The 17,612-nt window shown below is 44.1% G+C and overlaps 1 protein-coding gene across 2 annotated transcripts in view; it reads right to left on the reverse strand.

Moving 5' to 3' along the window:
- The window catches only part of VPS26C (VPS26 endosomal protein sorting factor C), a 44,499-nt gene extending 42,781 nt beyond the window's left edge, over positions 1 to 1,718 (reverse strand). For both annotated transcript variants that reach the window (XM_038581469.1, XM_038581471.1), the window contains exon 1: positions 1,568 to 1,718. In XM_038581469.1, the coding sequence (XP_038437397.1) occupies positions 1,568 to 1,624 (57 nt within the window). In that variant the 5' untranslated portion in view covers positions 1,625 to 1,718. The remainder of the gene's footprint in view (positions 1 to 1,567) is intronic.
- Positions 1,719 to 17,612: the final 15,894 nt, after the last annotated feature.

A 17,612-nucleotide genomic window follows, 5' to 3' on the forward strand; every position in this document is an offset into this window, starting at 1 on the left:
CCAGCATGGAGCCTGCTTCTCCCTCTGCCTGTGTCTCTGCTTCTCTCCATGTCTCTCATGAATAAATAAAATCTTTATTTAAAAAAAAAAAAAAAAGAGGGATCCCTGGGTGGCTCAGCGGTTTAGGACCTGCCTTCGGCCCAGGGCGTGATCCTGGAGTCCTGGGATCTAATCCCACATCAGGCTCCCTGCATGGACCCTGCTTCTCCCTCTGCCTGGGTCTCTGCCTCTCTATCTCTCATGAATAAAATCTTAAAAAAAAAAAAAAAAAAAGTAATTACTAAAGCAAAATGTATATAGTCTCCTATCACTGCCTCCCCCAATTCTTATTTTCAATGTCCAAGCTATAGAAAAGTTAGGAGAATACAAAGTAGAAAGGAAGCTAGAATCCTTGTACACTGCTGGTGGAATGTAGAGCGGGGCAGGTGCTTTGGAAAACGGTTTGGTGGGTCTTCAAAAAGTTAAACATAGTGGGGTGCCTAGGTGACTCAGTTGGTTAAGTGTCTGACTCCTGATTTCACCTCAGTTCATGATCTCAGGGTGGTGAGAAAGAGCCCCAAGTCAGGCTGTCTGCACTGGGCAAGAAGCTTGCTTAAGATTCTCTCTCTCCCTTTGCCCTTCCCATCTCCCACCCCAGCTCCTATACCTGCGTTGTCTCTCAAAAAAAAAAAAAAAAAAAAAGTTAAACATAAAAGTATATCACCCAGCGATTCCATTCCTCTGTATATATCCAAGAGAAATGAAAACCTATGTTCACACAAAAACTTGCACTAGAAGGTTCACAGTAGCCTTATCCATTTAAGCCAAAAAGTGAAAACAATTCATTTGTCCATCAACAGACAAATGGGTAAATGAAACATGGGTCAAGGCAGCTGCTAAACCACTGAGCCACCCGGTCTGCCCTCCCTATTCAATCCCTTTTGACACTGCTCTGCATTTATGGGACCAACCACCACCCTCAACTTTATCCCCCAGTGTGCAATCATACTTTAAAATTCCCAGGGGGCTTGATTCTGATACACAGTAGGGCTGAGCTACAGGAACCTCAAATCATCCTCGTTTTGCAAACAAGGAAACTGAGGCCGGAGGAGGGTAACTGACTGGCGAGGGGCCCAAAACTTGCTGATGCCGTTAAGAGTTTTATTTATTTTTTTTTTGTACTTGCATTTTTTAATACGATCACTTCTGCCGATCGCTCAAGAGAATGAAACCGGAGGAAGGAGTTGAGTTTCGCGTGGTGTCAGAGCTGACCGGGGCCCAGGCGGGTTCCTGGAGGCCTCGGCAGTCAGGCCGGAGGTGGGCTTGTGGGCGCCGCGCTCCTCCGCCCTCAGCGGACAGTCAGGCCGGGGGCCCGGGGCCGGGGCCGGGCGGGGGCTCGAGGGGCCGGACGGTGGACGGTGCGGCTCAGGCGCCCGCCCCTCGGCCCTCGGCCCTCGGCCCTCCCTCGTCTGCGCAGCGGGGCGCACCTGGCGCGGCCGCACCTGGCGGAGCGCTCTGCCCCGCCCCCCGACCCCCCCCCCCCCGAGTGTCCCCAAGACGCACCTGCAGGCCCGCCCTCCCTACTTACCCCGGCGTGATACACCTTGTTCGCTCTCTTAATCTTAATGTCCAGGGACGTGCCCATTTCGATCACTCCGCGGCGGGCGCCACTTCCGGCCGCGCGTGACCCGCGGGGACGGCGACTCGCCCCGCCCCTCCGAGCCGGGCCCCGCCTCCTCCTCCCCGCCCCCCACCCTCCGCCTTCCTTCTTCCGGTGCCGGGGCGGGCCTCCGCGCGGAGCGAGACGCTGTCACTCTTCGCCCCGCCCCTGCCGGGCGTGAGGGGCGGGGCCACGCCGGCCCCACCCTTTCCGCGAAGACTGTCTTAACACCGGAAATACCCTCCCCTTTCTTGTTTACTGAGGGGGGGGGGCGGAAAACGGCTCTCTCCCGGCGTGCCCCGCGGCGGGGGGCGGGGCCGAGGCCGCGTCGCGCGGGCCCTGCCTGTGCCGGGAAGGGGAGGCTCCCGTCAGGCAGCGCGCGAAGGAGTTGGTGAGGAGGCGGCGGTAACTGGGGGGCCGCGTTCCCGCCCCAGCACTCCTTCCTCTCGCCATCTCCCCAGTCTCTTCCGGGGCTTCTGAGGGCCGGCGTCCCCTCCCCGGGCCCCGCGCTGCCGCCGCCGGGCCGAGGGCCCAGGACTCGGGGAGCGCCGGGTGACCTCGCCCGGCTCGGAGCGGCGGGGCCGCGGAGGCTTGTGGGTACTCCCCCGGCGCGCGCCCTGGAGCGGGTGCTGAATATTCATGAGGGAGCGCAGGCTGCGGGCTGGCGCGGCGCGCAGGCGCAGAAGGCCGGCGGCGCGCGGAGCTGCCGGGTGTCCTTGTGCTTCCCCGCCGGCGCCGACGGTCGGGGCTTGGCCTCGGGGGGCAGGTGCCTGCAGGCAGGGCAGCCGCGCAGTTAGGGAACGCACTGCCTCGAGCGTCATCAGGCTCCTTGTAGGGGTTTTAAACCAGGGCTTTGCCACCACGCAGAAGGCTGACGTTTCGTAATTTTGGTAACCGGTAGTGCAGCGAAGAAGTGCTTTTATGTTTTTAAATTCCTTAGTTCTTGAGCTCCAATTAAAAAAAATAAAAACAAATTCCTTAGTTCTGAGGTCTGTTTTTTAAAATGCATCACTTTTAGGGTTATATTGGAAATTTGCTGTAAGGGGCTCCCCAGGTGGCTCAGTGGTTGAGCATCTGCCTTCGGCTCCGGGCGTGACCCGGGGTCCTGGGGATGGAGTCTCCCACCTGCCTCCCCGCAGGGAGCCTTGCTTCTCCCTCTCTCTGTGTCTCTCGTGAATAAATAAAGTCTTTAAAAAAATTTTTTTTTCCCATATAAAACAGTTTCATGAATCAGTTGTCACTGGTGCCTCCCTCTTGAGAATTGAAGGCATCTGATAGGAGGACAGTGATGGTGCTATAGCTACAATTGCTCTCGAAGGGTGTCACAAGGTGGTGTTTCCCAATATTCAGGTCTCGGGTTTCAGCTCCTCTCTGCCCTCAGGGCTTCAGTCTCCCCAGGATGTCTTCCTGCAACTCAAACTCTGGCAATTCTAAAACAATCCATCAGGGATTTAATAATCACAGTCTAGTCTATTTGCAATTCCAGGAAATGAATCCCTCTCCACCAGACTTCCCCCATCATTTCCAACTGGTAAAATACCAATCACGGTAGACCACGAAGGGAAGCAGGAAGAGAAACATCTCACACAAGAATCCCCATTCTAGACTCGTTTGCTCAGCCAACCTGCTTTATATTTATTTTACAGCCGAGCATTTCTTGTTCCTTGAGGTCAGGTAGGGCCTGCGGTTCTCATCTTTGTGGGTTGTACACCATCTTTATGGAATATTGGTGTAGAGCAGAGAGCTTTAGCTGCAGCAATGATCACTAATCTGCCCTCTCTGTGTGATGGCTTCCAAACATGAAGCAGTCCATTTTTCTCCAATCGTTCTCTCTCTCTCTCTCTTTTTTTAAAGATTCTATTTATTTATTCATGAGAGAGGCAGAGACACAGGCAGCGGGAAAAGCAGGTTCCATGCAGGGAGACGGATGTGGGATTCAATCCTGAGACTCCAGGACTGCGCCGTGGGCCAAAGGCAGGCACTAAACCGCTGAGCCACGCTGAGCCGTCCAGGGATCCCCACCAATTGTTCTCTTTTGAATCTTTCCCATCCCTAAGTAGCACCTGAGGCCATACCTCTATCTGGTCAATTTCAGTTACTAAAAATCAGACCATGTCAAAGTGTCAGTCTCATGACCTGAGTGGGACACCAGATCCTTAGTGGGGGTGGGAAGGTGGGAGTCACTTTTCTGGCTCTCCGACACTTCTTCAACATCCTCTCCAGGCCTTGCTTCTGTGTTGAGACAAGCATCGCTTATCTGGCCACTGCCAAATTCTCTCTTGATTCCTTTTTGTCTGGGTAACTGGTCTATGCTTGAAACTCCTTTCAAGGGGGTACATAGGAGAAGACATTGCGGGCCTTCTCCCTTCCATACATTTCCATGGGAGATCTATTTCCAGCTTAATCTTTTCCATCACCCCCCTGCCAGCACCCACTAGGGCACTCAGCCTCTTGGTGAGGGTTCATCAAGGCAGCTCAAGACCATTTGTCTTCCACGGAGTTCACGTGACTCATGAGAAACACACATCCATATCACACAAAAGGGCTTAACTAGAAGCTGCCCCAAGGCCTCTCCTCTCCACCCAACTGTCTCTCTTCAGTCTTCTTGCTCCTTCCGGAAATAGAGACGGAAATAGAGACGGGAATAAATCAGCAAGAATGCTGACCAGACAGATTTGCAAGGAGTGAATGGAAAAACAGCCTCACCCTCCAGTAGACCCAACCAATACCAAGGACAGGTTACCCTGCAGCCTCCCCCTTTATATCACTTCCCTCCAGAAACATTGCACTCTCCACAAGGCCAACTACCTCCTTTCATTCTTTCTTCTCCCTCCATATATAGAATGAGATAGAGAAGACTGGGGAAGTATTTGGTGGAAGCAGAGCTTGATCTGCAGCTTTTTATCAAGCCCTGGGGAAAGTGTCTGGCTCCAATTGTAGGCATCTTTCACTAGAAGATAGGGCACTATGGTTCAGCTGTGAGCCTAATGCCCATTCCGAGACAGGAGGCGAGGTCCCACTAAACATCTTTCAGTGGAGGCTGTGATGCTCAGCCCAGATCTTTTAGGACTGAGGGACATGTTCTTGAGCTGCTGAGAGTATTGCTTTCAAGAGCTGTCAGTTCAGTCTTCAAAACCTTCACTTAGCTGAAGAATACTGCTTTGCCCAAAGTTATGGTCCTCTGAGAGGGGCAGGGGAGATTTGGGGGACAGCCCGTATCAATGATGAGTCCATTTAGGATATGAATACCTCTTCCCCTCACCTCAGCTTGGAACAACTCTGAAGGACAAGGCAGCTCCCTATATTAGCTGCATAACAAATTACCTTCAACAATTAGTAGTTAACACAACAAATATTTTTGATCTCAAAGTGTATGTGAGTGAGGAACTCAGGAGGAGCTTCACTGGGTCATTTTGGCTCAAGGTCTCAGGTGGTCGCAGCCAAGATGTTAGGCAAAGCCACAGTCATCTGAAGACTGGCTGGGGCTGCAGGATCTACTTCCAAGATGACGCCCTAATGTGGCTGTGGGCTGGAGCCCTCGATTCCTTACCACATGCACTGTCCACAGGCTGCTTGAGACTCTTCACAGGCTGCTTGAGAGCTAACTTCTCCCAGGCCAGGCAGTCCCACAGGGAGAGCAAACAGAGCTGTAGAGCCTTCTATGACCTAGGCTCTGAACTCTCACATTTACTTTTCTTCTGTTGGTTAGAAGAGAGTCACTAACTTCAGCCCACACTCAAGGGAAGGGGAATTTGGACCAACCTTTGGAACTGAGCATCAAAAATTTGTGGACATATTTTAAAGCACTTTATTCCCATTGGCTGGAGCCTTTGCTGTGATAGCATCACAAGTAAACTTCTCCTACTGCCCAACCCAATCCTCCTTGCTTCACCTCCATCCCCACACCTGTTGATCTGGAGAGTACCCCTTTATATACTTCCTGCACATTAATCTCCATCTCAGGACCTGCCCCCTGGCAACCCAGCCTTCAACAATCCTGTCACACCAGCTTCCTGACTTAACTTCTCTAAGCCTCTGTAAAATGATCCCAGTACCTTCATTATAAAGTTGACAGGACTCATGATGACTCACATATATGTCACGTACTTGCCGTGGACCAGGCACTGTGCTAAGCACTTTAAATATTTTAATTTGTTCGATCCTTATAAGGAGAATTACAATTCCCTCACCTTACAAAAGGGAAAAACTGAGGCACAGAAGGATTAGTGGACCCACCCAAAGCTATGTAGCAACTAAATGGCAGCCACCCATTTTCATCCAGAGCTCACGTGTCCAGTCACCAATCACATGCTACATATGTGCACACAACAAATGTCTGGGCTTAGTGCAAAGGAACACAGGGTCTCCATGAAAAGACTGGGCAAAGCACTGCCAATCAAATGTAAAAATCGAGCAGGGGTACAACTTGTAATCAAAGGCGATTTTATAGAAACTGATAGCAAAGACACACCATGAAAGCCATAGGAGAGTTGTATGGTATATTAGCTTACTGGAGCTGCCATCACAAAGAACTGCAAATAGAGTAGCTGAGAACAAACATGGTTCTCTCGTGTCTGGTTCTGGAGACTTTGAGGTCTGAAAACAAGATGTCAGTAGGGTTAGTTTCTCTCAAGGGCTGCGAGGGAAGGTTCTGCTCCTATCCTCTCTCCTTGGCTTGCAGGTGGCTGTCTTCTTCTGCAACTCTTCTCTTTGCCTTCATGTGTCTTCATTATCACATCACGTTCTCCCTGCATGGACATCTCTCTCCAAGAGCTCCCTTTTTCTAAGGACATGTCATATTGGAGTAGGGCTCATATTGACTTGATTACCTCTGTAAAGACCCTATTTCCTTAATTTATGATAGTCACAGAGAGAGAGAGAGAGGCAGAGACACAGGTAGAGGGAGAAGCAGGCTCCATACACCGGAAGCCCGACGTGGGATTCGATCCCGGGACTCCAGGATCGCGCCCTGGGCCAAAGGCAGGCGCCAAACCGCTGCACCACCCGGGGATCCCCCTATTTCCAATTACAGTCACATTCTGAGGTAGTGGGGGTTAGGATTTCATCATATGAATTTGGTGGGGACACAATTTAACCCATCACCTATATATACGACAAAAATATTTAGATAAATAGACAGTAGATGCAGTTAGTAGAAGATTTTAACTCAAAACAGTCTGTCAGAGATTGAATGCATAAGCAATAAAGGCATAAGGGATTTTAACAAAGTAATTAAGAGGTACAATTACATATAATGGAATCACAAGGGATTCACCTTTTCAAGTGTCTATATGCATCTATAAGCATTGATTGCATTCTATGCCACAAAGAAAATCTCATATTCAATTAGTTAAGTACAGTCCAGATCCTTTAACCACCCAAATTTTTCTATTTATAAATTTAGACAAACTCTCCCAAATACATTAGATCAAGGAGCAAATAAAAATACAGTAACCGGGACGCCTGGGTAGCTCAGCGGCTGAGCGTCTGCCTTTGGCTCAGGTCATGATCCCAGAGTACTGGGATCGAGTCCCACATTGGACTCCCTGCAGGGAGCCTGCGTCTCCCTCTGCCTGTCTCTGTGTGTCTCTCATGAATAAATAAATAAGATCTTTTTAAAAAGATACAGTAACCAACTAAAAATAAGGAAATGTGAATGCTTCATACAAAGCCTGTGGGATACACCGAAGAAAGAATCCTCTGTAAAATTATTAGCAAAGACTAAATATTCGGCCACAGTAAAATGTCATGATGTGTGGAATTTGCTTTAAATTAACTCCAGGAGGAAGGGAAGGAAAAAAAAAAGAGAGAAGGTGTGGTTGGGACAGGGCCATAGGTGAGAGATGTTGATAATTCCTGAAGTTGAGTGATGAGGACACAGAACTTTACTATACTACTCTCTGTGCTTTTCTGTATGTTTCAATTCCGTAATAGGAGACAATACTGTTGAAATATTAGCCAAGGTATTTTTTTTATCCTTTGTAATTCCTAGCAGGTATCTCCCCAACTCTCCCTCCATCAAATTTATGCCCTAGATCGCAAAATGTGTGATAAAGAGCGCTTTGCCCAAGACACAAAATGTGTCTGATCTTGAGAAAAAGGCACAAAAAGAGAACAGAGTGAAGTACATCTTGGGGTAGGGTCTGGCTGCCTGTCCTCTGGAGTCACCATCCCAGTTGAGGATGGGGATGAGCCAGGATATAGAAAAGGACAGGAAAAAAACAAAACAAACAAACAAACAAAAAACAGAGAGCCGGAGGGAAAAAGCAGAGGATTAGAAGACCCTGCAAGAGTGAGTTGAGGGCTGAGTCAGCAATGGGGAGAGCTCAGGCTTAATCTAGTGACCCCTCACCCCCAGCATGATGTTGCTGAGCTGGGACAGGACTGTAAACTGCTCGGGCTGAGATACTGGCCAAGACATGTGGCATTTTTAAACCATATACCTCTCCCCAACCCAGATAGAATATTTCAGGGAGAAGGCAAGAAAGAGAATGGGCGTGTGAAAAGAGAATATAATACACTATCAACTGAGTTCCCACTAAATAGTAACATTGATTCCCCCACCCCCACCCCAGCAGAAATGGTTGCTGGAGAGCTAAATTGGATTAATCTACAGAGAAACGAAGACTGTTATTTTTTTGACCATTTATGTGTTGTGCCTGTAGATTTTAAAACAGCTACATATACTAAAATCAATAGGCATTTCTATTTAACAGTAGTAACTGTTTTGAAAATAAGGATTGTATGTTCAATGGCAATAAAAATATGAAATACTCAGAGCAGTTTGAATGTAACATATGTTCGAGTTACATGAATAAAACTATAAGGCTGACTTGAGAAATATAAAATATGAAAAATGGAGAGATGTACAGTATTTCCAATCAGAAAATCTAAAATTTTTTAAATGTCCAGTCTTACAAAATTAATTTTAGGCTTAACTATATGTAATTTTTAATGAGGAAATGTAGGGAAAATTTTTCTTAAGAAAATAATGGAATTGATATATCTTTTTAAAAAGTTAATTGTAGGGAAAAGAGCTCTAGTAGGCATAAGACATAGTAAAGCTAAATAGTTAAAATAGCATCATTTTGGCATAAGATCAATTGGACAGAGTAGCTCAGAACAGATTCCAATTTGTTAGTATATGAGATTTTAGTAAATGGTAAAATATATCATAAATATGTAAAGAATAGAGGATTATTCAGTAAGTGATGTTAGATTTAATGGCTTGATTGATACTTAGAAGAAAAATTAATTTAGATTTTGCTGTCACACCATAAACCCCCATGCCCCACCGCCCAGAAAACCCACTGAGATTAAAAAGTTTAGGACGTAATGGAACAAGGTAGACATAGATTTGATGGGAAATGCGAAAAAGTTGAGAAACACTATGAAGTCTTGTGGAAGACAGGACAGCAACTTTGAAAGGAAGGAAAAGCATACCATGTTCTTGGATAAGAAGGTTCAACATCACCAAAATGTTCATTCTCCCCTACTTAATTGATCAATTTAAAGCAATGCCAATAAGAATATCATCTTCTCTTTATTCCCAGAGCCAGGCAGGTTAATTATAAAGTTTATTTGGAAAAACAGATATGCGAGAATAACCAGGAAAAGAATCCCAACGAGAAATGAGCAACTGGGGAAGTGAGGGGCCTGGGCCATGTTATACAGATATTAGCACATGTGACTCACTTTAACAAATAGCATATGGGGAGCGTTCAAAAGGCCTGGCAACTTATGCTTTTGTATTTTTTGTATCTCTGAGAATCATGTAAGGAACCCTAAGACCCTGGTGGAGAGACTGCGTTGAGGGGCTGCAAGGCAGAGGCCTTGATGATACAGATGGAAAGAGTGTCAGCTTCCCTCCCACTAAGACCAGCCTTCTTGCTGACCACTCCAAGGACCCGTCACATGAATGCAGCCGGACATTCCACCTCTCCTGCCATCTAACCACAGTCAGATGAATGACACAAGGCAAGTACCACAAAGTACCACTTAGCTGAGCTTCGATCAACCAACAGAACTGTGAGAAATAATAAAATGGCTATTGTTTCAAGCCACTAAGTTTTGTGATGGTTTGTGATGCAGCAATAGATGATCTACCTAAAAAGAAAAGATAGAATGGGGTAGGGGTGGGATGGGATGCAACGATGGAAGATAGACTTCTTGAATGTTCTATGCCACATGATTTTGACTTTGGAATTATGTGTTTTATTAAATAAAAAGCCATTTCAATTTAAAAAATTAAACCACCTAAAAGAGCGAGAAAATGTAATCTAACTTTAAAAACTTCTGTGGGTTTTTTTCTGGTAGATTTGGAAAGACATTCTAACTGGAGATTGACTGATGGGATAATATCACAAAGGAAAACAAATAATAAATTCAATATACATACATTTTTACTATACACGAAGGGAGAAAACTCATAATAAAAAAGAAAGAACCGGGGTACCCGGGTGGCTCAGTGGTTGAGCATGTGCCTTTGGTTCAGGTTGTGAGCATCCAGCTCCCCACAGGGAGCCTGCTTCTCCCTCTGCCTCTGTCTCTGCCTCTTTCTCTGTGTCTCTCATGAATAAATAAATAAACTCTTTAAAAAATAAGTAAATAAATAAAAGGCTATGAGACTAGACTAGGACAACCTGGAAAATCTCCCTATTTTAAAGTTAGCCATGCCATTTAAAGTAACATAATCTCGGGAGTGATATTTCATCATATACACAGCTTCCACCCGCCCTCAAAATGGAGGGGATCATACAAGGATGAAGGTCATTGGGGGTAATTCTCAGAATTCTGACTACCAGCAGGGATAACATTCAAATCTATAAGAAGAACTCTAAGACACAGGACATGAATAACATTTGCAAAAGACAGAATTGAAAAGTGAGCAGATGTATGGAAAAATGTTTCACTTCAATAAAAAGCAAAGAAATTCTAGTAAGAATCTTCTATTTCACAGGTTAAATTAGCAAGATACTTAGTACTGGCTGGGTATTCATTCAGTGATGTTAGCAATGTGAATGGTACACTATAGACAGGAAAAAAATTGGTAATACATACCAAAGCCTTTAAAATATTTATATTCTTTGACCCACTAATTTAACCGCTATAAATCTATCTCAAGAAAATAACCCTAGGGATGCCTAGGTGACTCAGTGGCTGAGCATCTGCCTTTGGCTCAGGGTGTGGTCCCAGGGTCCCGGATGCAGTCCCACAACAGGCTCCCTACAGAAAGCCTTCTTCTCTCTCTGCCTATGTCTCTACCTCTCTCTGTGTGTCTTTCAGGAATAAATAAATAAAATCTTAAAAAAACAAAATCCAAAAGAAACCCCAAAATTTGAAAAACAAAACAAGAAAACCCCAACTTTAAAGGCCAGGATATTCACAGCAAATTATTAATAATGAAAAAGTAGAAATGAGCTAATTGACAAAATGAGCATGGTTTGGTAAACTATGACTCCAATTTAGTGAGATATTATGTGTCAGTAAAAACATGGCTATGCTGAAAGAAATAAAAGAATTTGTGGATTGATGGAATATAACACTAGTATTATTAAGATGTCCATTCTTCCACCCAATGCAACATTCCCACCCTAATTCAACAATTCCAGTAGCCTTTTGTTAAAGATGGAGAAACTAATTAAAAAATCCATATGATAATACAAAGGACCTAGAATACTAAATATAATTTTGAAAAAGAAGAACAAAATTGGAGGAATTACACTGCTTGGCTTTAAGACCTCATGTAAAACAATGATCAAGTCTTAAAGATAAAGAAATACATCAATGGAATAGAGTAGGGAGTCCAGAAATAAACTCATACATATGTAGTCAACAAATCATATGAATTTCAACAAACGTGCCATGGTAATTTTGATGGGGAAAGGAAAACCTCTTCAACATATGGTTTTGGAACAACTAGATATTTGCAAAATGATGAAGAATTGGTCTGAAAAAAATATTAACCTCAACCCTTACCTCACACCCTATACAAAAATTAACTTGGAATAGATCATAGGCCTAAGAGGATAAAGTTTCTGAAAGAACACATAGGGGATGATCTTCCCGACAGTGGGGTAGACAAAAAAGTCTTAGACTAGACATAAAACTCCTAAATTATGAAAAAAAGAATGGTAATTATACTTCTGCTGTCAAAACCACACCACTAAGAAAACAAAAAGGTATTAACAACACAATAGTGGAAAATATTAGCAGAACCCATATCTGACTAAGTACACATATAATAATATATAAAAAACTCTTAAAACCCAATAATAAGACAAATAGCCCAATTAATAAATGGCTCAGCATTTTCACTCCTAGTGTTTACCCAAGAAAATAAAAACATATGTCCACACAAAGACTTCTACTTGCATGTTGGAAGTAGCATTATTCACACTAGAGAAAAAGTGAAAACAACACAAATTCATTTATTCCAAGCGGTGAATTAATAAACAAACTGTAGTATATCCAAACAATAAAGCACTACTTATCAAAATGAAGGAACAAGCTACTGATACAATAGCATGGACGACTCCTGAAGACACACTGAGCAAAAGAAACCAACCATAAAAATACCATATACTTGTGTGTAGGTTCCAAGTAGGCAAAACTAATCAATTTTTAAAAGATTTTATTTATTTATTCATGAAAGACATAGAGAGAGAGAGAGGCAGAGACACAGGCAGAGGGAGAAGCAGGCTCCATGCAGGGAGCCCGACTTGGGACTCGATCCCAGGTCTCCAGGATCACACCCTGGACTGAAGGCGGCACTAAACCTCTGAGCCACCCGGGCTGCCCAAAACTAATCAATCATAATGTACAACAGATGAGTGGATGTCTGAGAGGTGGCTGGGGGGGCCTGGGGGGAGTGGGCTATGGTAGTGCTGACTGCCAAGGGTCTGGAGAGTACATTTAAGGTGATAGAAAAATCCATGTCTTGATTAGGGAGGTACAGATACAGGTTATCCATGCATTAAAATGCAAAACTATATTTATATATACAGTGGATGTGTTTTATTTTTCTTATTTATTTTTTAAAATATTTTATTTATTTATTTATTTTAGAGAGAGAGTCAGAGAAAGAGCAGAGTGGAGGGGCAAGGGGAGATGGAGTCTTAAGCCAACTCTGAGCTGAGCGCAGAGCCCAATGTGGGGCTCGATCTCACAACCCTGAGATCATAACCTGAATTGGACACTTAAACAACTGTGCCACCCAGGCACCCTGGAAGTGTTTTATTTTATATAAATTATACTTTTACTATAAAAATTATAAATTATATTGTTATATATATATGAATTATACTTCCATAAGTTGACTTCAAAACTAAATTGTATAGTTATGAAGATCATATTCTAACATTAGAAAATGATTGCGTTGGGGCATCTGAATGGGTCAGTTGGTTAAGCATCTGTAGACCTTTGGCTCCAGTCGTGATCTCAGGGTCCTGGGATTGAGCCCCCCATCAGGCTCCCTGCTCAGGAGGGAATTTGCCTCTCCCTCTCGCTCTGTGATCTCTCTCAAATGAATAAATAAAATTTAAAAAAACAAAGAAAATGATTGTGTTAAAATCAAACTTCAAAAAGAATACAGAATTTTATATATATGATCACTGTTGCGAAAAACAGGCAAACAAATAAACAAAATACATGCGACATAAGTCTCTAAATTAAACAGACAAAAAGCACAAAAAACCTAACAGAGAAACAAATGCCCCTGAACTATCAACAGTGCTTGTACTGGGATATTTAGGACATGGGTACCTTTTGTTCTTTGCTCTTCTCACAGGTATGCATGATTTCAAAATTATTTGCCATCAGATTTAAAGTATTTACTACTATTGGGCAGCCTGGGTGGCTCAGCGGTTTAGCACTGCCTTCAGCCCAGGGCCTGATCCTGGAGACCTGGGATCGAGTCCTGCGTCGGGCTCCCTGCATGGAGCCTGTTTCTCCCTCTGCCTGTGTCTCTGCCTCTCTCTCTCTGTCTCTCATGATAAATAAATAAAATCTTAAAAAAATAAAAATAAAGTATTTACTATTAAAGTTAAGGGGCACCTGGCTGGCTCAGTTAGTGGAGTGTGAGACTCTAGATCTCAGGGTTATGAGGTCAAACAGCATGTTGGGTGTAGAGATTACTGAAAAAAAAAAAAAAAAACTTTAAAGTATTTCCTATTAAAGTTAAAAAATATATTTGCCATTCAATTTTAAAAGAGGGAAGAGCAATTAATTGACAAGGGCCCAGTCAGGATTCTTCCAAGTGCAAGAGCCAGAAACCAATTCAAATGACCTGAAACAAACCACGGATATATTGGTGTTCCTAACTGAAGTCGAAGGCAGAGCTGTTTTAAGTTCTATACAATTAATTGACTCATTTCTGGATGTTCTTCCTTCCAGGAGATCCTTACCGTTTGTAGGGGAGACATTTTAAATCTCTTTCAAATAGGCAAATCCATAAATACTACATTATAAGCACTTTCGGCATTAAAAGGCAGTGCCGGAAAGGAACTTTGTTAAAACCACATATTTTATCCCTTACGTTAATTTCATTTTCACAGCCTTCCCATAATTCAACTTGTGTAAAATGAAGATGTGGTGCCACATGGGTCTTTTCCTGGGTTGTGTTGTTTGCTTTCTATTTATCTGCCATGATGTGAGGTGTCATTTACCATGGAGACTCTGCCCATGTGCAACCTGTAAACTTCCTACAGCATAGCCACGATGGGCCATCGTGCCCTGAGACTTTGTGGGCTGTAGTCATTCAAAATTCTAAGGCGTAAATCCACTAAAAAAAAAAGAAACTTTTTAGGGGCATCTGGGTGGCTCAGGCAGTTGAGCATCTGCCTTTGGCCTAAGTCATGATCCCAGGGTACTGGGATCGAGCCCCACATAGGATTCCCTGCTCCACGGGGAGCCTGCTTCTCCCTCTCCCTCTGCCCCTCCCCCTGCTCCTGCTCTCTCTCTTTTACTCCCTCCCTTTCTCTCTCTCAGATAAATAAAATCTTTAAAAAAATTATATAGTGAACAGACATCTATCAAACACGTAGAACAATTCTAGAAGAATTAACGCTTGGCTATGTTTGTTTTATCACATACTTATCCATCCACCAATCTCTCTTATTTGATTGTGAGTTTCAAATCATAGATGCCCCTCAAGTCCCTGGCAAAATGCCTGTTCAGTTTACTAGCTATCCCTAGGACAGCAGACGACAAATATTGCTGAAAGCTAGACCCTTAGTCCTTTGCGTGGATGCTATGATCATGTGGATTTATAACTGGAATTTTAAAAGTGGAGCTCTGTACCATTATCCAGCAATTCCTTTGCTCTAGAATCCTTTTTTTAAAATTTTTTTATTATTATTTATTTATGATAGTCATACAGAGAGAGAGAGAGAGGCAGAGACATAGGCAGAGGGAGAAGCAGGCTCCATGCACCGGGAGCCTGACGTGGGATTCGATCCCGGGTCTCCAGGATCACGCCCTGGGCCAAAGGCGGGCGCCAAACCGCTGCGCCACCCAGGGATCCCCTATTCTAGAATCCTTACCTATTTTCAGATTAAGTGTATATTGAGGATTAATATAGAAACTGTTCTGGATTAATATAGAAACTGCCCAGGTAAACCAAGAAGAGCTCTGATGACAGAGAAGCCAAACCAATGGATGCAAAAGTGACGCCTTCATCATGGGGGTGCTGCCATTGTCCTGCTCAGTCAGGGTCAGTGGGGTGAACCAAGAATGTGGAACTTCCCTACGGGGTTGTGGTAGCATCTGATATCTCCTTGCCACCGGGGCCTCCTGGAATTCCAGGAAAATCCAGGGGTACACTCTTATAACTGGTAATGGAGACAGAGTGGGGAGCAGGCCACCATCATGTTTAAACCTCCACGAACCCCATCCCTGACGTGTTCCTGGGCATTCCTGAGCAATGGCAGGAAACCAAGTCAATTTCCGTAATTTCCTCCCTGACATCATCTTGTTCTAGTCTTTTCAGAGCTATTAGCTTTATTCTAGAGTATACATTCTGGCGGGGGGGGGGGGGGGTTGTTTTGCATACATTCTGGCTACATTTAAGCAAATGTAGCCAGAAAAAAGTTATTATTATAGGGCCTCTAATCACCTTGTCTTACTTTGGTCACCTCTGTAAAGACCCTATCTGTGAATAAGGCCGCATTCTGAGATCCTGGGGTCGCATTCTGAGATCCTCCATATCTTTTTTTTTTGCAGGGACACCATTCAACCTAAACATGAGATGATCAGCTTTGCATTCTAGAAAGAATCCTTCCAGCTGCAATATGCAAAATGTATTGGAGAGGGAGCATCTCACTGAACATCTCGGGTACGAGATGTTTGTAGAAATCTCAGCAAGAGACAATAGTGACAGGACGATAACCATGGCAATAATCTAGGAAGAGAGAAGTAGGCCAAGAGCAGACATCACAGGGCCTAGCCCCGATCTGATTTGATTATTGAAGGGGTATGAGTTAGGAGAGTGAGAGGGCTTCTACCTGTAGATGAGGGGACAGGGTCCCCAATGAGGTCTCACCCAAACCCCATTCCCAACAGGTGTGCCCATATGGCCTCCATGAAACTTATGGTTAGAGCAGGGAAACGTCCCCCCTTCCTGCTTCTACATGCCCTGGTGCCTCGTTTCTACTCTGAGATGCATCTCCTCCAGCACCACACCCCCATTCCCTAAGAACTCCAATTACCCATTCACTGGTAATCAGTAGATCAATTCAGAACACTCTTAAGTTCTGGAGGAAAAAGTCCTCTGCTTATTTCTGGAATCATTGAATTTTCATTTCATGTTCTTCTTTCCTGGAAGGTATTTGTATGAATTAAATGTTTCTCTTGCTTTCTTCCTCTTTTTTTTTTTTTTTTTTTTTTTTTTTTTAGGAAACATTGGTCTCAGTACTACACAGAGACCTTGCTACCTAACTCCAAAGATCTACATGAGACTAGTAGTAGTTAGGTAAAAACTGTCTACCTTCTGGAATTTAGCACACTTTCCTGTGAATTTCATTGTCCACCAAATTCATTATTCATTGTCTGTTGTCTAAGACTATATGTACATTTTATACATATAATCTTAGAAAGAAGACTAAAGGGACTATTAGATGTCCCCTAAAAGATACCATCCTCTTCTCTTGTAGCAGTAGAAAACCCAATTTTAAAAAATATTTTATTTATTTATTTTAGAGAGATAGAGAGCAAGTGGGAGGAGGGGCAAAGGGAAAGGAAGAGAGAGTCAAGCAGACTCCCCGCTGAGTGTGGAGCCCCATGCAGGGCTCGATCTCACAACCCTGAGGTCATGACCTGAGCTGAAACCAAGAGTCAGATACTTAACCGACTGAGCCACCCAGGTGCCCTGAAGCCCCAGTTTTGTTTTGTTTTGTTTTGTTTTTTTAACTGGGTGTGTGTCTATCCAGAATAATGTCTACATTATTCTCAGTCACGCTTATCACTGGCTGTGGCCCTATGACCAAGCCCCGGCCAAAGGGATGTTCTTGAGAGTGTAATTATCAGAAAGTATCTTTGAAAAGAGGGTGCAAGTCCTTCTTTTTCCCCTTCCTTGTCCTGCTGATTGAATATGGGTGCGCTGGCTACAGTTTAAGGAGTCCTCTTGGACCATGAGATAGAGGCTGCTTGCTGAGGAAGGAGGCAGGACAAAATAGAAGGAGCCTAAGCTCCTTATGATCATCACCTTCCCTGTACTGGTCCTGATTTCCTCCATTCATTTAAGAGAAAAATAAACTTCTTCCTTGTCGTAGTAGACCGAATAATACTCCTTCCCTACTCCCCCCGAGAAAAGGATGTTCATGTCCTAATGCCTGGAAACTGTGAATATGTTACTTGACAAAGGGGACTTTGTAGACGAGTTGAGTGAGAGAGGAGATTATCTGGGCGGGCCCCATGTCAACAAAGGGGTGCTTGTAAGAGGGAGGTAGGAATGGCAGAGACAGAAGGAAATATTAGC

This window comes from Canis lupus, chromosome 31 (assembly GCF_011100685.1).
Source record: "Canis lupus familiaris isolate Mischka breed German Shepherd chromosome 31, alternate assembly UU_Cfam_GSD_1.0, whole genome shotgun sequence".
Taxonomy (NCBI): Eukaryota; Metazoa; Chordata; class Mammalia; order Carnivora; family Canidae; genus Canis; species Canis lupus.